This window comes from Hyperolius riggenbachi, chromosome 9, assembly GCF_040937935.1.
Source record: "Hyperolius riggenbachi isolate aHypRig1 chromosome 9, aHypRig1.pri, whole genome shotgun sequence".
Classification (NCBI taxonomy): domain Eukaryota; kingdom Metazoa; phylum Chordata; class Amphibia; order Anura; family Hyperoliidae; genus Hyperolius; species Hyperolius riggenbachi.
Genome location: NC_090654.1, coordinates 182,859,495 through 182,883,287, shown reverse-complemented (window position 1 = coordinate 182,883,287; position 23,793 = coordinate 182,859,495). Strand labels below are relative to the sequence as shown.

General features: G+C 43.1%; 1 protein-coding gene across 6 annotated transcripts in view; it reads right to left on the bottom strand.

The window, feature by feature from the left end:
* PTPRG (protein tyrosine phosphatase receptor type G) overlaps window positions 1-23,793 on the bottom strand; it is an 831,563-nt gene that overhangs the window by 415,842 nt on the left and 391,928 nt on the right. For all 6 annotated transcript variants that reach the window (XM_068253766.1, XM_068253765.1, XM_068253761.1 and 3 more), the window contains one exon: window positions 3,402-3,497. In XM_068253766.1, coding sequence (XP_068109867.1) covers window positions 3,402-3,497 — 96 coding nt within the window. The remainder of the gene's footprint in view (window positions 1-3,401; window positions 3,498-23,793) is intronic.

The following is a 23,793-nucleotide window of genomic DNA, read 5'->3' as shown; positions in this document are numbered from 1 at the left end:
AAGTCCCGTTTGCATTTTGCCACAAGCCATGTGGGGGACACAGCAACCATGTGGAAGAAGGTGAGACCAAAATGGAACTTTTGGCCAAAATGCAAAACGATATGTGTGGCAGAAAACTAATGCTGCACATCACTCTGAACACACCACCCCCACTGTCAAATATAGTGGTGGCAGCATCATGCTCGGGGGGTACATCTCTTCAGCAGACAGGGAAGCTGGTCAGAGTTGATGGGAAGATAGATGGAGACAAATACAGGGCAAACTTGGAAGAAAACCTCTTGGAGACTGCAAAAGATTTGAGACTGGGGCGGAGGTTCACCTTCCAGCAGGACAATGACCCTAAACATAAAGCCAGGGCAACAATGGAATGGTTTAAAACAAAACATATCTATGTGTTAGAATAGCCCAGTCAAAGTCCAGATCTAAATCCAATCGAGAATCAGTGGCAAGATCTGAAAACTGCTGTTCACAAACGCTGTCCATCTAATCTGACTGAGCTGGAGCTGTTTTGCAAAGAAGAATGGGCAAGGATTTCAGTCTCTAGATGTTCAAAGCTGGTAGAGACATACCCTAAAAGACTGGCAGCTGTAATTGCAGCAAAAGGGGGTTCTACAAAGTATTGACTCAGGGGGCCGAATAATTACGCACACCCCACTTTGCAGTTATTGATTTGTAAAAAATGTTTGGAATGATGTATGATTTTCGATCCACTTCTCACATGTACACCACTTTCTATTGGTCTTTCACATGGAATTCCAATAAAATTGATGCATGTTTGTGGCAGTAATGTGACAAAATGTGGAAAACTTCAAGGGGGCCGAATATTTTTGCAACCCGCTGTATGTATATATATATATATATATATATATATATATATATATATATATATATATATATATATATATATATATATTTGTGGGTACACTCAGCTCAATCCCCCCTGAGGGGTCAGCCTATCATAGAGTGGTCCCTTGGTTATTCACCATAGTAACCCCAGGGGGGTTAAATATATAGTTATGTGTACCTTCACAGAGGGTAAACTGGGGTATATATAAATCATACAATAGGGTGCATAAACATGAATAGGTGCAACTCAAAGATTTTTCTTTTTTTCTCAACTATATCCAAAACTAAAAAAAGTTCTATCAGGAGTTTAACTTTTTTTGAATGAAGTTTAGAACTACATAGAGCACAGTAATAGTTCTGAGAAAACTAACTATGACTCATTAATCTCCATCTAGATCAGCCCCAGAACATGTCTGTTAACAAATGATTTAGCCCAGCTGAATGAGAGCAGACAGGAAATGCTGAAACCAGTTAAGCTGAAGGCTCTGATTTAAGATGTGTTCTTGCTTGACTTAGAAATACAAAAGTCACTTTAATCTTTGTGAGCAATGTTGTAAAATAAGAGATAGTAAAACTGCACATTCCCCGGCAGAACTACATAAATATTATATCAAGTTAGCACTGCAGACCAGTCCGCCATGGAACGCAAGATGCGGCTTAAGCCTCTGATCAATGTTCCACCCTAAGGATAAAAACTGAAGTTTGTACTATATCTGCAATGATGAATTTTGTTAGGTCCCAATTCATGCCATGCCATAATGCTGGGAAAATGGAAGATGCTTTCAATAGTGCGTTTCTTAACTACCTAAGTTAATAAATAAAAAAAAAATACATTAAATTGTTATAAGCAGTCTCAATCTTTGTTTTTATTATTTGCATTGCTACTACTGTAGATACCTTTAAAGTGGATCCGAGATAATCTTTTACATATTTCATAATTGTGCCCCTTACATATATTTTATAGGGCATTCCTCAAGCCAAATATTTTTTTTTGTTTTAATTCCCTAATTCCCTATAAAATAAACAATCCGCCCCCACAGCTCCTCCAGCACCTAGGCAGTCAGAGTCCCATGCAGCAGGTGCGTATGGGAGTTCAGTCTGGGGAGGAGGAGGCTTTTCCCAAAGGAGGAAGAGGCGCTAGCAGCTGGGAGCAGCTGAGATTTCAGAGGCAAGGGGGTGGAGAGGGGAGGAAAGAGGAGGAGAGAGGAGTGGAGTTTTCACAGGCTGAGGGGTGGAGATACAGAGCAGCTTGGCTGTGTAATGATGACAAGCAGAATATGGCTGCTCTCATTTGAGCACAGGAAAAAATAATCATATTTAAAGAAAATGGGATATATTATTTAAACACAGTATTTTCTTTATTAATTAGTCAATACACATTGCAACTCTAACTTGAAAGCAACACCCCTTTCAGTGTAAGTATACAGTAGCATCTTCTCTCACTCAAGAAGACTCTAGTGGGGATAGCGGATTTAATTCAAGACATACAGTAACAGCTACTATGACTCCATCAGATCATTAAAACATTGAAATCATTAAACATTTGAAATTGCCCCAACACTAGTGTTCGTTTTAATCAGATGAAACCTGGGCACTGACAGCAATTTTTTACACTATTGTGGCTGTCTCAGTTAGCATGTTTCCGTGCTATCTAAATAGGATTAGTTGTGATGCAGTGCTTGCTGATCGCTGGCAAACAGCAAAGCTCAAAACGCGGGCTGAAAGTGACCGAGTGAGAACCGGGCCCAACCATGTTGCTTGAAAAAAGGTATTAAAAAAACCCTACTGTAATTGCAACTTGGAATTTTCAATATGTACATAAACTGATGGGGTCTTTATAGCTTATACAGTATATTTAGAATTGAGGCCAGTATAGACACTAGAGTTTTCTCGGGCAAGGCGGGCAGCTGAGAGATCCTGTGTGCCCTGTGCCATCAACCCCCCTCCCCTCCATAGCAATAGAAGGTATCACTAAGTTGTAGCCTTGTGACGCATCTGTATGGCACTCGGCTCCAAACTGTCCCACCAGGAAAGTCCCAATCGCTGTGGGTATCATTCAATGCTTGCACATCTGTATGCACCTTTACAATGCTGCCTACAAGGTTGTGTTGGAACGTGTACCAGCTAATAATAAACACTATATTGCATTTAAACAACTGCTGGAATAAAGACAGAAAGCAAGATGAATTCTACCATTCTATGAACTTTTGGTCAAGATGACTCAAAACAATCATCTTGTCCAAAGATTAGCTAGTGAGCTTCTGAAGCTTAATCCTGTTGCTAAACGAGACAACTGGCCAATGCGGAGAAGACTGGTGACGCAGAAAGAGGCAGGCTAAATGTATGATGCATTCCTAAGCATAAAGGCAATTTCAGAACAAAGAAAAATTACCCTGAAGGTAGGTGTGGAGCAATCGCAAGAAGGCAACCCTTGCAACATTTTCACAGACTTATTTTACTTTATGTGATTCGGACTCCGGCTCACTTTAAGAAGAGAATCCCCAAAGGAGAAGCATCAAACGACATCAGTAGACACACAAGCATGAGTTACATACCTGAAAGAAGACAGACATGGCTGCAATCAATCTCTTATCCATAATTGCTGCCCCGAAACTGTCAAAGTCGTCGGGATTGAAGAAGTAGATTTGCATCTGTCAAATAAAATATAGACAAAGGCAGACATGTCAATGTCAAGAAAAGATTAAGAAGAAACTGAAATTTGTATGTACAACCATTATCCTCTAAATATAATGTGCCAACATTTCGTCACATACATTAAAGTTGGCCTGATGACCAGACCAGAAGGTGGCGACATCTTTACTGCTGGCAGGTGCATCACTGCAGAATGTTGGTTTATTGTGTGTTCCAAAGCCAGCAGAAATCATACCTGTTCTCCCAGAATGCTCTGGGAAAGAAATTCTGCATAACAAAAGGCCTAGGCTAAGAATTACTGGGAGGGCCGGCTTACATACCAATATAAAGAAATATATAGGTATAGGATGTGTTTCTGATGCTGAAACTGGGAAAATTTACATAAGTGGGTATCGGGAATAATTTACTACATTCTACTATCTGTCACTGGAGTTCTTCTTTAAGCTTTGTTTTAAGTAGTCTTATCAGCAGGTGATGACGCTTTAGAATCCTTTCTGTAATTTATCATTATGTATAGGTTTGAAGAGGAAGTTACATAAACGGCACATTAGCAAGCCGTACTTCTCCTCTTATACCACTTGCTTATCTCGTCCAGACTAGGTCTTATTAGATTCAAAAGCAAATTCCCCTCTCGCTGCAAAAATAAAGCCATAAATATACATCAGAGCTGCATAAGTCATTTTGTAATCTAATGCAATGGTCAGGTTTTGCCTAGGAGAAATTGCTTATCGCTGCTGATACATCTGTACGGAAGCCCCGAGCATTTGAGGAGAGATTTGAGATAGTCGGACCAATGAATAGAGATGCTTTGGGATGTAACAGAAACTATTGCTGCTGAGAACTTTTAAGCTACGTAGGATTTTTAAAATTCTAGGGTAGTTTGTTGGATAACTTCGATTCGGTCTTGTTCTCCAGCTTTGTTGTATATTAGTATGTAACCCCACCCAGTGATGGTTAGCTGGCTATAATGTCATGCAGACCTCTCCCCCAGAGCATTGCAGGAGATCATGTGATGTTCCTGCTCACTTCAGAGGGAAAAAAATCCACAGCGGTTTCCCTTACCAGCAGCAACAATGCCGGCAGCTCTGATACATTTCAGCATGTAAAATCGAGGTGAGGTAAGAATTTATAGTAGGCAAACTGTGAATAAATAATTTATACATTAAAAAAATATGAATCAATTCCTTAAGTTGTATAGAGTAAAGTTACTCTTTAACTCATGTACTCGATAATTACTAGCTACAGTTTTCTGTGTAGTTGAAAAAAAGGAATTCTGTGTAGTTGAAAAAATAACCAAAATTATCTGGTGGCATGGAACAGATAGCAAGCTCCGTAGTTCAAGATCTGCCTGACTGAAAAGTCACTGGGAACTTTAAGGTGAACCTAAATCGAGTAAAATTAAAATAAATAAATAAACACATGTTGCACCTGTAAATGAATATTACATACGTACTTACCTCGCCATCAGTTCCTCTCAGAAGCTCACCATTTTCTTCTTACAGCAATTCCTTCCATTTCGGACAAGATTTTGGCAGAACTGAAATATATCAGTTGCTGTCAGATATAACTGAAAGGACAACTGATACACCTGTAAATGAATATTACATACGTACTTACCTCGCCATCAGTTCCTCTCAGAAGCTCACCATTTTCTTCTTACAGCAATTCCTTCCATTTCGGACAAGATTTTGGCAGAACTGAAATATATCAGTTGCTGTCAGATATAACTGAAAGGACAACTGATAAGCAAGGTAATGTCCATGTTTCCCTATGGCTCAAGTGGGCAATATTACAGTTTAACAGTGTGATGACCAGAAAGCAGTTATGGGGGTAATGGCCATTTTCAAAATGGAGGAGGGAGAATTCCATTGATCACAGTGGACAAACAGGATGCAGGAGCGGAGAAAGAGATTGATAAGTAGACTGCATGGGAGGTAAGTATGACATGTGTATGTTTATTTTACATAGTTGCATAGTTATTTGGGTTGAAAAAAAGACATACGTCCATCGAGTTCAACCAGAGAACAACGTACAACACCAGCCTGCTCCCTCACATATCCCCGTTGATCCAGAGGAAGGTGAAAAACCCTTAAAAGGCATGGTCCGATTAGCCCCAAAAGGGAAAAAATTCCTTCCCAACTCCAGATGGCAATCAGATAAAATCCCTGGATCAACATCATTGGGCATTACCTAGTAATTGTAGCAATGGATGTCTTTCAATGCAAGAAAGGCATCTAAGCCCCCTTTAAATGCAGGTATAGAATTTGCCATAACTACTTCCTGTGGCAATACATTCCACATCTTAATCACTCTTACTGTAAAGAACCTTCCTAAATAAATGGCTAAAATATTTTTCCTCCATGCGCAGATCATGTCCTCTAGTCCTTTGAGAAGGCCTAGGGACAAAAAGCTCATCCGCCAAGCATTTATATTGCCCTCTGATGTATTTATACATGTTAATTAGATCCCCTCTAAGGCGTCTTTTCTCTAGACTAAATAAATCCAGTTTATCTAACCTTTCTTGGTAAGTGAGACCTTCCATCCCTCGTATCAATTTTGTTGCTCGTCTCTGCACCTGCTCTAAAACTGCAATATATTTCCTGTAATGTGGTGCCCAGAACTGAATTCCATATTCCAGATGTGGCCTTACTAGAGAGTTAAACAGGGGCAATATTATGCGAGCATCTCGAGTTTGTATTTCCTAAAATTCTGTTAGCTTTAGCTGCAGCAGCTTGGCATTGAGTACGATTATTTAACTTGATGTCGATTTTTACTTTTAATTTTCAGTTCAGGTTTGCTTTAAGAAGAAGTGGTGGGATCTTCATTTCAGAAAACAGAAGCTGCATGTTAACAGATCATTCCGCTGAGAGTCACTGATGCAGAAAAAGATTTCAGGCTGGATATGGTGACAAGAGATCTCCATTTGCTGCATTTTTATTGCACCAACAACTCACAAGGCTCAAATGCCAAATGATAGCACCACAACCAGAAAACTGGTGTGTTTGATAAACATTTCACTCACTGCGTGGTCCAATATGAAATATACCGTATATCTTATGAGCCTGTGCACTAGCATAGTCTGCATGCAGGGCTTTCCTGCTGAGGCTTGTGACAGCTCTGCTTGTGCCTAAACCTCCTGCAGCCTAAACAAGATATTCATACTGTGCTTAGTAGGAGTAACAGCTCCATTTACAAAGCTTTTGTTAATTCATTTAGCTGGAGTGCTGTATGCCAGCAATTATTTAAAACAGGGTTTTAAGCTGCTGATGCTTTGTTTACATATCTGGTTAAAATCTACAGACTTTTTATTGAAATATTGCACAAAAAAGCACAACACGTTTCACGGTTCAAGGCCGCTTCCTCGGGTCAATATGGTGCTAGGTTTCGCAGCGAGCTAGGGCTCAGAGCACCTTATATTAATGGGTTTTAATTGTTTTATATTCATCAGGCACCTCCAGGAGTTGTTTCTCCTCATTGTGGTCACCCCTGTTGGGGGGGTTAAATTTATGTTCGTTCTTAAGGTTCTAATATTGGGAGCAGCGACTAACACTAAACCAAGGCCAGGTGGGGACGGCACTTCCCCATAAGCACACATGAGTGGTTGCTATAAGCGCTATCTCTATAACTCAGTGCTAATATACTACATCAAATAGTGCTACCATTGTACCTGCGTTCTCTCTTGCTACAGGTAATGTATAATGCTCCACTGCCGTTCTGCTTTACATGCAAGCCCCACCCCTTCCCATGGGTGTGGGTTCTTGCCACGCCCTTGCCTAGAGGCTAACAATGCATCTGTTGCTATGGAGCAGGGAGGAAGGAGCACATGGTGCAGGACGGGGCAGCTTCTGGCAGAAGTAGGCGAACAATGTGTTTGTGGCTAATGGGCGTCGCTGAAGACCCGACATGCCAGATCTTTAGGTGCCATCATGGGGCTCCTGTACACACACTAGATTCTCAGGTGAGGCAGTCTTTCCCGGGCCACTTTAGAGTTTAATTTAGCATGTGTACATAACTTAAACTTGCCATTAAATAAGGTGAAAAAAACACCTGACAGCTACCATACTGCTCACACTTCAGGTTTTCTTTAAGAACCTGCCTGGCTCTCACATTCAGCTGTTATCACACTACATACAGGGCCGGTTCAAGTAACAATTGGGCCCTAGGGCATAATTAGCCTGGGGGCCCACCCAACAGACACCCCCGAACCAAAAAGCATCATTAGAGGCCCTTTGTTGCAGCCAAATTTCCCTCCTGGGCCCCTGAGCTGGCTGCTGATCCTCCCTCAATCACCTCCCAACTTAACAGACTCTGCAGAGTCCCTGGGGAGCAACAGTTAATATGGGGGAGGGACAACTTGGGCGCCCCTACAGGCTCTGGGGCAATTGCCCATTTGTTCCTATGGTAGCTCCGGCCCTGACTACATATTAACCACTTGAGGACCCACCCTTTACCCCCCCTTAAGGACTAGCGCTGTTGTAGCTGATCTGTGCTGGGTGGGCTCTGCAGCCCCCAGCACAGATCAGCGTGCAGGCAGAGCGACCAGATCGCCCCCCTTTTTTCCCCACTAGGGGGATGATGTGCTGGGGGGGTCTGATCGCTCCTGCCTGCCAGGTGTTGCGGGGGGGGGGGGGGGGGGGGGCACCTCAAAGCCCCCCTCCGCGGCGAAATCCTCCCCCTCCCTCTCCTACCTGGCCCCCCCTGGAGATCCGGGCTGCACAGGACGCTATCCGTCCTGTGCAGCCAGTGACGGGACGCCCCCTGTCACATGGCGGCGATCCACGGCCGCTGATTGGCCGGGGATCTACCCGATTTCCGCTTGTGTTTACATTTAGCCTGCGAGCCGCCATCGGCGGCCCGCAGGCTATTCACGGAGCCCCCCGCCGTGAATTGACAGGAAGCAGCCGCTCGCACGAGCGGCTGCTTCCTGATTAATCAGCCTGCAGCTGGCGACGCAATACTGCGTCGCTGGTCCTGCAGCTGCCACTTTGCCGACGCGCGTTATGAGTGCGGGGTCGGCAAGTGGTTAACAGCATGATAAAAAAATAAAAGGCAAAAAAAATAAATCTGAACTGGTTAATGCATTTTCATTTATCAGAATCAGAGAGCGGAGAGTACAAATCCTACAGTTCCATATACAACTGCGTATAATCTGTCACACTTTAAGGACATCATTTATTAACAAAAATGAGGCCTCTGACAGTGCTGGAGGTGCAGCCAACTATTTACTTTGCAGACAAAAAAAAAAAAAAAGGAATATATCACGGTCGTTTAACGATTCCATTTTACTTAATGCAGTCTGGAGCTTGGAAGTCTCTTATTTACAACTTTATACAGTAATTCATTTCAGTAACACCTTTCAGCAACGTGAAATAACGCTGTCATCAGAGAGGTGGAAGTGACCTCATTTCAAAATCCAATCAAGGTCAGGACGAAGCAGGATGTTGATGGCACTTTGTCAATGTGGAACAACAGCTAATTACAGTTTAAAAATAAAATAAACATTTCTGTGCATTTTGAAGGCCAGAGGTCCTTGGTTGCAACCATTATGACAATGGAGCTCCATTAATAAGTATTTTGTACAGCTGCACTCCAGGCAAAAACGTTATTCTAGCTTTGCTTTATGTGGAAAAAGGGTTAGGCTAGGTTCACATGATGCTCCTTGTCAGACCATTTTCCCCAATGGATCCCAAAGGGCAAACAGGTATGTTCACAGATCATATGTTAAGTATAGGATCCATTCACAAGACACATCAGTCATTCTCAGCTTATCAGAAGATAATTACAGCAATAAAACTTTTCCTGACAGAGAACAGCTTCTGATTGCAGGTGATAAAAAAGTCAAAAGTTCATATATTTTATCTCTGGGACACTTGAAAGACTGTGTCATTGCGCAGAGACAATTAAACATTAAATCTACTTTTTACATTTTTAAACATTAAATAAAACTGTAGGATATCTAAAAGAAAGCCAATTTTAGGAGTAGGAGCATAAATACAGGTATTTCTCTCAACAGCTTATTTTCACCTTGGGTTCACTTTGAAGGACAACTGAAGTGAAAGATCTATTGAGGCTGCCATATTTATTTCCTTTTAAGCATAACCAGTTGCCTGGCAGCCCTGCTGGTCTATTTGTCAGTAGTAGTGTCTGAATCCCACCAGAAACAAGTATGCAGCTAATCTTGCCAGATCTAACAAAAACGTCAGAATCATCTGATCTGCTGCATGCTTGTTCAGGGGATATGGCTAAAAGTACTGGAAGCAGACTGGTATTGCTTAAAAGTAAATAAATATGGCAGTGTACACCTCTCACTTCAGTTGTCCTTTAAAGCCCATTGCTACATTCTTAGTGTAAACTGGCCCTCATGCACTAGATCACTCACACAGGACACAGATATACTGCCAAACAGGTAGCTCATATGGCAAGGAGCTGGGTCTGGCCTGTTGGAGTGATTCAACCAGTCCACCAGGGGCAGCACAACAGGTAAGCTCCTAGGCAGGCAGTATCGTCATTTCTGACCAGCAGGTGTGAAGGGAAAGAGCCTACTCCACTGAGTGATTTGAAGATTCACATTTTAAAACCCTTATAATATGACTCCTCTTCATCTGACAGGCTGCGATTAAGTGGGGTGTCTTGAGATGATGTTTATCACTGGAGAAGTGGTTTGAGAAGCACTTATTACTATTTCTTAGACAATAGGTTTACTGTTCTGGTGCTGACAGGCAAAGGAGCTTCCATACACTGTTAACTTAAAGCTATAATGCTCGCAACGGATATTTTACAAGGCTCTGGGCCCCATTTCAAGAGACATTCCCCACACTTAACACTGAGCACTTTCATACTTCAAAGAGAACAGAGCGGCTTGTATAAACACCAAGTATTACTGAAAATACAGCAGGAATTGGGAAACCTTTTACATTCATTTACACGAAAGCCATGACCCACAGGAAGCTCTGCTCAGCATCTTATGAAGCAGATAATAAGCAAGGAAAAGAGATACTACTGGAATAGGGGCTGCAACAACTAATATAACTAGAGGGATCACTGTAATTAATGCATTGTAAAGATGTTCTTTTAAGCACTTCTGAACTGAAAGGGATATGGAGGCCGACATTTATTTCCTTTTAAACAATGTCGATTGCCGGGCTCTTCTGCGAATCCTCTGCCGCTAATACTTTTAGCCATGGACCCTGAACAAGCATCCCTACAAGGTGTTTCTGACTGAAGTCTGACTGGATTGGCCACATGCTTGTTTCACCAACAAGATCAGTAGGACAGCCAGGCAATTAGCATTGTTTAAAAGAAAATACATATAGCAGCCTCCATTATCCCTCTCATTTCAGATGTACCTTAAAACAAACCTGTGAGGGAAAAAATGAATTTTAGATATTTACCTGAGCAGTAGGAAATTCTCCTAACCCTTACCGCTGTGCTCAGGCCCCTCTTCCTGTTTGTGGACACGCTATCGGCCATGTAGAACCCATAGTGGACATGTGGAAAGCACACGCAAAATGGGAGGAGGCGCCCTAATGTAGTATGCAAAGGATACACGTGAGTAATGAAACAATCTTACCTCAGGTGGGAGGATTAAAGATAATCTTATTGGACACAGCAAAAGACGACACATTTGGCGGGACCTGCCTGCTTCCTCAGGTCTGCAGTTCAGTGTCTTATGCAGCTGCATGCACAGACTGGGAACATGTGGGAGTATTGTCCACACCTGTCCAACGGCTTCATGCTACTGAGCATGCGTGGACCGCAGTTGCGCATGCACAGTACAGTCCCACTCGTACGCGGACAGGAGTGTTGTCACAAGAGCATTTCCCACAAACCTTATTCTGTTATGCTTAGAGGGACTCATTCATGTAACAGTGGGGTGTAAGCGAATCCAGAAGCCTACAGACTATCCAGAGGCTAACTCAGGCTTGGGCAAACTTGTCCCTCCAGCTGTTAAGGAACTACAAATCCCACAATGCATTTGCCTTTATGAGTCATGACTGTGTCTGTCAGACTCCTGCAATGCATTGTGGGACTTGTAGTTCCTCAACAGCTGGAGGGCCAAGTTTGCCCATGCCTGGGCTAACTCCTACTAAAAATAAAAAAATTCACTCCAGATTTACTTTAAGCCAAAAATCAGCATATTAACAGCATTTTGTTTCAAAATGCAGTCTCCATATTGTGCCTTGCTCAGACAGGCCCCTTCTTAAAAAACAAACAATAAGATATAAACTATGATTTGCTTTCAACTTTTTACTGTAACACACAGAACAGTTTCTCTAAAACAGTACCATTCAGGTCCCATTTGTAATCAAGCCACATTCTGAGTGTCACCTTCATAGAGACCCGTTGCAAAATGGGCAGAGATGGGAATATGAGAGCATTATAGAGGTTGAGGCATGTTTAACACAGTATTATTACCCTGTTCTGTATCTATTACTCTATGAAAATAGCCAGCTGACCGCCAAGGCTTTGAGTATAGGAGCTACGAAATTGCTTTGTTCTGGGGCTAACAGCCATATGATTTAGCATGAAATGAAGTCTGGAAAATCATTTTGGATAAATGGAAGTATAAATTTAATAGAATTTCCAAGACAACACGAATCGCTAAACTCCAACACAAACAGCACGTTTTAAATCACAGCAAACAAACCGCAATATGGAGCTGGGCGCTCCGCTATAATAAACCGCCAGCTGATAATTTCACTCAGTCCCAGCTCTATTATTCCCCATTTATTAGTCTTCTATTTAAAGATGGTAACTCATTGGGAGGCTGTTAGCAGAGTATTAAATACGGTATTAAGAGGCTGCATTAAAACTCTGCATCATCTATAAAGATCTCTCCCTCTCTGATTAGCTGGAAGTGCCGTCAGGAGTAAAAAAAAAACGTTCAAAAAACGAACATACAAAATATACTTACAAAAGAAGCACATATGTATCTAAAGCCCAGAGCTGTGTATCTAACACGTTACTTCAATTCCCCTCACTCTTGGCCCTCTTTCACACGGTAGGCTGCAGGCGAGTGTACCCACCAACAGTCAGTTTCTCCCGTGCACTGCCAAGAAGTGAAGGGGCGGGGCGAGGATCACCTCCACGCCCACCTCCCCCCCCCCCCCCCCCCCATGGTGTCAAAGCTGAGCACGACCATGTCTCTGCTCAGACACATCATGTCATGACTTTTTGCCGCTGGGTGCGACACTTGCAATGACACTTGTGGCGTTACAAACGCAGCCATTTAGCTGTATAATACGTGCACCTGAATGGCGCTCGTGGCCCATAACTGGGAGGCTGAACTGCCCGACAAGTGCACGGCTCAGCCTCCCGTGCGAAAGACGCTTTATTTAGGGCCTGTACACACTGCTGCGCTTACGCTCTGCTTTTAAAATCGCATGCGTTTTTTAATCACAAGAGCTTTTGAAAAATCATGAAGACCTGTACACAATTGTGCGATGCGATTTTTCAATTTTCATGAAGGCTTTGCGCTTTACACTATCAGTTGCTGTCAGTTTTAACTGAAAGGACAACAATGTGCAATCCAGTGTCCATGTTTCCCTATGGCCTCTTTCACACTATATTCTGAAATAAGCTTTTCACAATTTACTACTATGGAGGAAAAAAACAACTCATCAAAACATAATGCAATGCATTAAGGGCCCTAAGGAACTATCCTCACTAAAAAAAAAAAAAATTACATTCCTTACAGGGAACTTGAAGTGAGAGAGATACAGAGGCTGCTACTATCAATCCCTTATAAACATCATCAGTTGCCTGGCTGCCATGCTGAGCCTTTGGCTTTAGTTGTTTTTGAGTTACACACCTGCAACAAGCATGCAGCCAGTGAAGTCAAACAAAAGTAATAGTCAAGATGCCAACTACAATATTTTTTGTTCATCTTATCACTGCTATGTAATATGAGGACTACCTAAAATATCCAAATTATATCCGCCCAATTTACCTTTGGGCCTTCTCACTTGCGCCCGGCAGCCATCTCTGAATCGCATGCCGGCATTTGTTACCATGTAAATAAGCATGTGATTACCTACATAGCTGTGCCATGCCGGGCTATGGGGAATCTCAGCGTCATGTGAAAAAAATGCAGCATGCCTTCCGAATTTTCCCCTGTATGCTGTTTGGATGACAGCCTATTGATTTCAATAAGCTTGCATTATACTGTCCAAATCATATGCAGGGGCACACTGCGAATTCGCAACAATGGAAACGGGTCCTTATACTACATAGATTGTACAAAAAAACATTGCAGCATTAGTGGACAACCTCAGAGGCAGAGCATCAACACAGAAGTCAAGCAATTTATTAGAGAATTAAGATGGCAGTGTCCTTGTTCCGCTCCTTTCCCTTTAACCACTTCAGGACTCAGCCTTAAAGTGACACTTAAGTCAAACAAAAAAAAAATGAGTTTTACTCACCTAGGGCTTCCAATAGCCCCCTGCAGCTGTCCGGTGCCCTCGCCGTCTCCCTCCGCTGCTCCTGGCCCCGCCGGCAGCCACTTCCTGTTTCGGTGACAGGAGCTGACAGGCTGGGGACGCGAGTGAGTCTTTGCGTTCCCAGACACATTAGCACCCTCTATGCTGCTATGTGGTATATGATATATGCTATAGAAGCATAGATGGCACTATTGTGGCCAGGAACGCGAAGAATCACTCGCGTCCCCAGCCTGTCAACTCCTGTCACCGAAACAGGAAGTGGCTGCCGGCGGGGCCAGGAGGATCGGAGGGAGACGGCGAGGGCACCGGACAGCTGCAGGGGGCTATTGGAAGCCCCAGGTGAGTAAAACTCATTTTTTTTGTTTGACTTAAGTGTCCCTTTAAGGACCAGCGCTGATTTCTAAGATTTGTGCTGAGTGGGCTCTACAGCCCCCAGCACAGATCAAATAACAGGCAGAGCGACCAGATCGCCCCCCTTTTTTCCCCACTAGGGGGATGATGTGCTGGGGGGGGTCTGATCGCTCCTGTGTGGGTGGCGGGGGGAGGGGGGGCACCTCAAAGCCCCCTCCACCGCAGGATTCCCCCTCTCCCTCCCTGCCCCAGAGATCGGAGGCTGCACCGGAACGGATCTGTCCTGTGCAGCCTCTAACAGGCTCCTGACTGTCATGTGACAGCACTCCCCGGCCGCTGATTGGCCAGGGATCGCTGATCTAGTACAACGCTGCTACTGTTAGCAGCGTTGTAAAAATGTGAACAAAGCGGATTATTTCCACTTGTGTTTATATTTAGCCTGTGAGCCGCGATCGGCAGCCCGCAGGCTATTCACGTAGCCCCCCGCCGTGAATTGACAGGAAGCGGCTGTTTCCTGATTAATTAGCCTGCAGCCGGCGACGCAGATGTGAGTCGCTGGTCCTGCAGCTACCACTTTGCCAACGCGCGTTATGAGTGGGCGGTCGGCAAGTGGTTAAAGAGAACCAGAGGTGGATCTTCGGGAGGCAGATGGTACACAGAGGCATGTTTTCTGCTTAATGATATGGCTCTGTGTCCCTCAACTGCCGCTCTCTGCCCCCCACGCTGCACTATAGCCCCCCCCCCCCCGAGTTTAGCGACAAGATTTGTCGCCAGCTTGGAGGTAAACACAGGGGAGAGGAATTCCCCGTTCAAAACGCCCGCCAGGTGCACTCCTGCGGGGTTTCCTGAGCCACAATTGAGCAGCTCTCTCTCCCTGGCCGAGCCTCTTGCCGCTCCCCCCACCCCTCTGCACGCTATGAGAGACACAGTCTCCCAGTACAGCATAGAGACCTATAGGTCACTAAAGTGAAAGTGGGCCATTGCGGCCAACGGAAGCAGTGTTTTTTGCGGCTACCTGATCCACTCTGCCCCGCGGATCAGGTAGCCTACTTTTTTTTTTTTTTTTTTTTTTTTTACATTTTTGAGCCCACCTCAGGCTCTATTTAATATTTTTTTTTTTACTGATTTGCGTTTCCAAATCAGGTGAACCAACTGGTGGAGTCCGAAATAAAAAAAATAAACAAAAACCTTCTTATTAAGTAGCAAAACAAAATGTGTTATGTATTTTTAATACTAATTAAATGTGTAATACTGTTCTTGCTGCTACTGCATCCATGTAACTCTAGGCAGCTCTTCTCCATCCACCTGGCTCTTACAATGGACAAGGTCCAAACCTATTCTCCTTGCTGTATCACATCTCATATTTTCACCTTGATTACTTTTGTGAGAAATATAAAAAAAAAGTGTTGTAGTGACAGAGCTGAATGTTGAGGCAGGCAACAGCACAGGCTGGGATGGGTAAGGCAGAAACCCACCTCACTTTTCTGACAATACTTATAGCAAGGGTATGCAGAGAGAAGAGTGGCTGCTCTGTCAACTGAAGCCATACTTTGCTGCTGGCTCCTAGTGCATCATGAGCCATGGCTTCAGAATGAGGGGCAGCGGGCAGGCCCCTGGAGGTTTCTAAAGATACATGGACAGGTGCAGGAGTTATTTTTCATTTAAGTGTTTTCCCCAGGCCCTGTGGGGAACCCGGCTAAATTTGGTGAGCACCCAGCTGCTGTCAGCTTGCTTCCTCATCCTCCTCCTAATGCTGTAAGCAAAGTTGTACCAGCCCTGCATTCCCCTGTTGCGCCCCACTCTGCTACTATTTAAAAAAAAAATACTGGGGAGAACACTACATTAAAACAATGAAACTTTTTTGGGAGCTCAATTAACTTAAACTAATGTTTTAGTAAATGCATATAACAAATGAACTACTGGTATGTCTGAACTCTGCATCAAACAAAGGAAGAAGTAAAGGAATAAGATTCACATTAGCAGCTAATTTGTATATAAAATACTGAAAGCACCTGCTAAAAAAAAAAACCAAACAAAAAAACAAAAACTAAAAAGTGGGTGTCTGGGGGTTTAGCTTTATGGATGCAAACATGTATCCATTTCCCTACAAGAAGATTTTCAAACTACTGTATTCATTCAACAGTTGTGATTTAACTGGAATACAACTGCTGCAATCAGCTAAGGAAAAAAATATCAAATAAATATGCAAAGATTTTTAAGAATAATATTGAATTCATAATAAAAAGTTAAATCAGGTGCTGCTAGGTCTACCTTGGAGAAAAAAAAGTCTAGTAAAGCAGGAGACCCGTGGAAGAATTCATTCCATGCCCCCTTCACAGCCTTGAATTAAACATGGGGAGATCTGCTCATGAAACCACAGGTGTGAACCAGATGTCATGCTTGTCTTTTCTCCAGATTACAGCTCACAAACTTTTGCCTTTGGAATATTAACAAAGCTCGGCGTCAAGAAGACTGAAACACATTAAAAAACAAACAGGTTTAGCATAGCAGCTTATCTGACAAGCCATTGATTTCCTTTGCTGCAAGATTGCATTTATAAAGATGATTATATTTCACATTAAGAATGTGTCTGCGCTGAACGTTTGTTGCATATTCTGCAGATAATGGCGATGTAACTGCTTCCTGAGAATGGGGAGCAAAAGAGGCAGCATTCAGAAGAACAGGAAGTCAGAGGAATATGGAGGATGCCATTGTTAAAATTTAAAATACACGTAAACACATACAAAAAGGAAGTACGTTTTTTTCCAGAGTAAAATGAGCCATAAATTACCCTTTTCCTATGTTGCTGTCACTTACAGTAGGTAGAAGAAATCTTACAGAACCAACAGGTTTTGGACTAGTCCATCTATTCATCCCCTTTGCCTCAAAACTCCTTCACGCGTCTTGTTCACAAACGCCTGACCTAGTACCTCAATGCCAACTCACTGCTAGACCCACTGCAATCTGGATTTTGGCCTGCCCACTCAACCGAAACTGCTCTCACCAAAGTGGTCAATGACCTTGCCGTAGCTAAAGCTGAAGGTAAATACTCCATTCTCCTCCTCCTTGACCTTTCAGCAGCTTTTGACACAGTGGATCATCCCCTACTCCTCCAGTCCCTGGGCATTCACAATCTCGCCCTGACCTGGCTTTCATCCTACCTCTCCAACCGCTCCTTCACAACCTCCTTCAATGAGTCCTCGTCCACCCCCAACCACCTCTCGGTGGGAGTCCCCCAAGGCTCGGTCCTTGGCCCCCTACTGTTCTCCCTATACACATCCTCCATTGGCAAGGTTATCTCCTCCATAGGTTTTAACTATCATCTGTATGTAGATGACACCCAGATCTACCTCCACACCCCTAACATATCCACCACTACTATGGACAAGGTCTCCTCCTGCCTATCAGCCATCTCCTCCTGGATGTCCGCTAGGTTCCTGAAACTAAATCTAGACAAAACGGAATTTACGATCTTCCCACCCCGGGCCATCCCTGATCCTCCCAGATGTGCATGTCACTGTTGGCCGCGTCCGCCGATTGTCCGCATGAGCAGGGGCTCCCTCCATACCCTTACGCGTGCGGCTGCTCAGTATGCAGCCGCACGCGTAAGTGTATGCCGGGAACCCCTGTGATGCAGACAATTGGCCGCGTCCTGCCGCCGACTGGCCAAAACTACGGGACCCGGTACCGCCGGATACAGGAAGCGGAGGACGGCGGCGTGGGAGCGTTCCATGCGTATGGGGCTGGAGGAAGCCCCAGGTATGTATAGTAGCTTTTTTTCTGGGGCCTCTGGTTCCCTTTAAGAGTGACATGTCTGCACAGACTTGCCCCTGCAATGTAGCCCAATCGAGTCAACATCCCCATCAGGCGACATTGATTGAGCTTGTGTGCGGGGCTTTTTTATTAATTTATTTATTTTTACCATTGTATTTGTTCTGAAAAAATTGTTCAGATGACAGAGGCAGAGAACAATGGCCAAGCAAGTAGCATATTTTAGAGGGAAGCAATCAGTAGCAGCCTATAGTGTTATTACTTTATATGTAATCCTAGAGATCTGTAGACCTTAATCCAGTGGTCCTCAAACTAAGGCCCGCGGGCCGAATGTGGCCCCCTGAGGCTTTTTTACCGGCCCCCACACACAAAATGTATTACTTATAGAGGCAGTCAGCCACATCTTTAAATATTGGTAGTCCACATATAGAAAAGCATTGCTGGCACCACCCATCCACATGGAAGCCAGAAAGCAGTAATTCGCTGGTTTCCAATCAAATTCCACATTGGGTGACACTGCTGTCCAATTGGAATGCAGGTTGCCATCTGGGTATGCTTCACTGTCTGGCACGTAAAGACTTCGACATCATTTTATGTATACTCCGGCCCCCCAGCACTCTGTAGTATGTTGACCCGGCCCTTGACCCAAAAAGTTTGAGGACCCCTGCCTTAATCTATCTGTTCTGTATGTCTCACAAATTCTCTCTCCTAATAGTTGAGGTGAAATTTAAGAACGGTAAGAATGTATCGTTTATTGAATCAACTCCCTAATGTAATAGAACTCTAGTTCATAAACTATGAGCCCCAAAAGTTCAGATCATCATGTGCACATGAGCTGACCTGCAGGCAAGCTTTTGACCAAATCAATCATTCTGATCGAATTCCCTTCAGTCAGAAATGCCAAAATAACAAACAATTGCAACTACTCTTTCGATTCTCTGTCCCAATGAGTTCCTTTTACATTGATTGGCTGTTTGCACATGTATACAGTGTGACACATGCAGGGCCAGTCAATATTAACTAGCATGTCTGATCAGCGCGCATGAAATAAGGGCACATGGAAATTTGACCAACAGATATTCCTGATGGTAGAATATCTGTAGTTATACTGATATTCTACTACCCCTCTATACCCCAATTCTTCGACGTACCTTCCCTTATCTATGCTAACACTAGCCACCCCTCAAAGCCTGGAGTCTGGCTACAATGTAGCCAAACTCTGGTGCACTACTGCTCCCAGTGAGCGGATATACAGTCACTCAACTTTGTGCCCCAGAGGGGTCTGAAAAAGATAGCAGCTGCCTCTTTTATCAAGCACCGCTGATGCCCGCTATGGACACCCGCTATTTTTTTTAGTAGGAATTAGACTGTAAGCTCCTTTGAGGGACGGTCGTTGAAAGGACTATATACATTATGTAAAGCACAGCGGAACAGGCCAGCGCTATATAAATACACCTAAAATTATTCACATTTTCAGAGCTACTTTAACAACTTGGCACTGGAAATAGACAGCACCAGGCTGAAAGAGCCAAAAGCACAATGGTCATCTTAACAGGAATGTATGTGCTGCCTGCATTTTTCTAATCTCCTGTGGGATCGTGGCTCCTGGTCCCCATAAGAGCCACTTGGGCAGTTAGGGTTACACTTACCAACTTATGTCCAAGCAACATTATTCTCCAGCAAAAGAAAATGCTCTTCTACAGATTGACAGCAGACTTATATCTTCATCTTAGAGGAGTGCAGAAGGATAGGGATGGGGCCAGCACAAAGGTAATGTGGAATGCAAAAGAGTTGTGCATTGGAATGTGGTGAGAGAGGGAGATTCCACATATTGTACAACACTGCAGTATTATTGTAACATTAAGGTTGGATTCACACTTCAATCTCTGAAATTCCATTTTCAGCCTCTTCTTCCATATGCAGCAATCCATCTTCCATGTCCAGCCGCCCCTTGGCCAGCTGCTGTCCAAGACCCGGGCCATTGTGGCCTTTTCAGAAATCCGACCCAGGGCCCATTACATTGCACCGCAATAGACATATAATTGAATCACGCTGGAATTTAATTATATTATCTATGGTACCTTCACATCAGCGGATACCATCAGGATAATGTGAAGCATGCTGTGTGTTTATAGGACAATGTGGGTATTTAAAGTGACAGTGAAGCATACTTTCAATGGTACTGTATACATTACATTGCATTTCAAACCTTTGATGCAACTTTTTGGCACCATTGCATTGCAACATACATATTATGAAAGGGGCCTTAGAGTACACGGTTTCAAATGTAGCTGGAGTCCATGAAAGCAGGCAGTAGACACACTGCAGATTTATTGGAGGATTTGTATCACCTGCAACAAAGAAATGTTTTTCTTTAAAGGTTATTACGCTGTTGCGTATCTTTTAGAGCAGAGAGGAAGTTCTGAGTTCGGGTCCGTTTTAAGGAAAAATGCTACTTTCCATTGTGGTAGGATACCAGAACGCTTAAGATATTCTAAATTCAGTTAAGTAAGATTGTCTTGCTTACAAATTCATGCAGATTCCATTTCAGATTTTCAACAGGACTACAGGAACTATTCGCTGAGCTGGAAAATACATTACCGCAAACAGATAGGAACCAAACTGGATTTTTTCCTGCTTTCTGACAAAATCATCCACACGTCTCCATATAAATTAAGGACAAGGTCAAGAGTTAAAGTTCTTTAAATGCTTTTCATTTCTAATCATAGCTATAACTAAAGTCTTTAGCTCATCAATAAGCCCTGTGAGGGAGCGAGCATCCCCTGACGCTCCAGATTAATTCACTTTTAATAAACAGAGCGTATGGGTCCATAGCTGGAAATCAGTGGAAAATTATGATTTCACATGGGAAGGTGCCAGATGCGAATGGTAACGCGACAGCTTGCAGTGGCGAAGAGAGAGTGTCTTATGAATGAATTGATTTGTTTGGCTTTTCAGTCCAGGCAAGCATGGACTGTGTCAACGCTGTGTTGTAATTGATTTTATGTATATGGCTTACGGAGAATTAGCATATCATCACTCTCCAAACCAGCAATGCTGAAATCTTCTGTGTCTCTACTCCAAGCGCAAGCGTAATATGACATAATCCAAATGAGAGCAAAATATCAGCGGTTGTGGCCCTCATTTGCAAAGGCCGGAGAGCAGCAGAGAGCCCCGGAGTCCCTGCAAACTTAGAACAGATTCTTTTAAAAACGGGTCATTTCAGAGCATTGCAAAAATTGTTAAAAGGCAAGCGAGCTGCAGTCTAAAGCCTTGCACACACCTCTGATTATGATTGGCCAATCACTGACCAATTTTACCGCCTCAATTTAGTATGAAAGTCAACAGATATTGACTACTATGAGCAGATTGTGTAGGTAAACCCTCATAGTACATGGAGGTGGTAAAATTGGTCAGTGATTGGCCAATCATAATTGAAAGTGTGTACCAGGCTTTATGATTGCAGTCAGCTGCAATGAAAACTTTATGTAATAATTGAAGGACTGGCTAGATTTATCAAGATCTCTCAGTGCAGGTGCTGCACATGACTGCAATCACATAATTGCTATTTCAATAATCTTTTCGGCTACATTCACAGCAGTTGTTGAGTTGCATTTCCTGTAAAAGCAGGAACGCAACACAAAATAATGGCAAAATATCGCTGTACGACGTTTGCACGTTGCATCGTATACACTGAAGCAGTGTATGAAAGTACCCAGTTGCATGTGTTTTGCGGTAATGCACTGCATGCCCCAGCAGCTGCACTGTGAACGTCGCATGGGTGTTGCATTGCAGCAAAACATGTTACAGAACAGCTGTTACATTGCAATGCACCACTGGGAATATAGCCTGAGCAACGCTCAATATATCTGATATGATGCAGGCAAGAGCTGCAAACTGTTACCACCTTATAGCAGACCATTTTTTCAAAGAGCTCAACTCCGGACATACCATTCTTTTGAGTGCCATAACTTTGTATAACAAACAGGTTTGGGCAGATAAGATGTATTAGGCTGCATTCACAGTGACAGCAGGAACACAACGGATAGAGAAAGTGGCGCCACAATTTACCTGTGCCTTGCGCTGCACACTGGGAAGCATACAGTCAATGAAAAGTAAGCTTTTCACTGTAACTGTTAACGCGTATGTTTTGTGGTAACGCACTGCAAGCGCCTTTTCCCAAAAATGATTGCTGCTTCCGCTATTAAGTTACCAATATCTGGCCATAAAGGCCAAAACATCAGCCAGTTTAACCACTTGACTGCTGAGGAGTTTTTACCCCTTTAGGACCAGAGCAACTTTCACCTGTCAGTGCTCCTCCCATTCTTTCGCTAATAACTTAATCACTACTAATCACAACAAAATGATCTACTGTATATCTTGTTTTTTTCACCACCAATTAGGCTTTCTTTGGGAGGTACATTATGCTAAGAATTAATTTATTCTGATTGCATTTTAATTGGAATAATAAGAAAAAAATTGAAATAAATCATTGTTTCTCCGTTTCTGGCCATTATATTGTTAAAATAAAATATTCTACTGTGGATAAAAAAGTCACACATTTCATTTGCCCATTTGTCCCGCTTATTGCAACGTTTAAAAAATGTCCTTAGTACCAGGTATAGCGCCAATATTTTATTTGGAAATAATGGAGCATTTTTTCAGTTTTGCGTCACTCACGAATTACAAGCCAGTACATTAAAAATTAACAGTAATATACCCTCTTGACATAAATATTAAAATAAAAGTTCAGTCCCTAAGGTAACTACTTACGTAATTTTTTAATGTAATGGTTTCCCCTATACACACACACAAAAAAACTTTGGGTACTATGGGAGGGTGTGGAAGGGAAATAGTTAATTATAAAAGTCAGTGTTTTACTAAATAAAAGTGGTGTTTGGTGTAATTTACAATTTGCGTTTACAATTACAATTATTTCCATTTCACATATGTAAGGACGTAAATTGGAAGTAATGCGTGGCACTGTAACAACAGGGAGATACAATGAATGCAGGCATCTCATAGACGCCGGCATTCATTAATTAATTAAATCCAGGACTTAAGATTAATAAATGGGAACTGCTTTCTCATTCATTCATCCCTCCGCTAACGGCCGACGACAGGAGCGCACAGCGGCTGGCTGCCACTATAGACTTATTTTCACGACCCTGGTACTTCAATTGAAGTTTTGCCGGGCCGTGAATATACTGCACAAGATGCAGTAAGTAGTTAATGAACCACTATCCTGAAAATTTGTAAAATACAAAATGCATGACTATGCATAAGTATATAATGTGCATTTGTTTCAGAGTGAACAGCACTATACATTTATTTTTGCCTATGTGGCTAACACATCTGACAGGTTTTAGACTAGTTGGTGACCCCCGACCACTGGGCCAGAAATCCGTCCTGGCAGATCACTTAGGTCGATTGTCGGGAGATAACATTTTTTATTCCCCACTTACCCCACCCACCATGAGACGTCACTCCCGCATCTCCCCGCCACACCGCATAGAGCAGAAAACGTTGCTTGACTGCAAGCAAGAAACACTGCACTGCCTCTGACCTGAAATGATGTCTGAGGAATCAGGTGCAGATTTCTGTCAGGCGACATTGAGTGTGTGTATGGGCCTTTACTTAGTCCAACTGCCAAAACATTGTGCAAGCCAGTATGGAGGCTGGCATCTCTGTATCTTATTTCCAGGGGGTCTTTCTGTAAAGTAAAAAAATATGT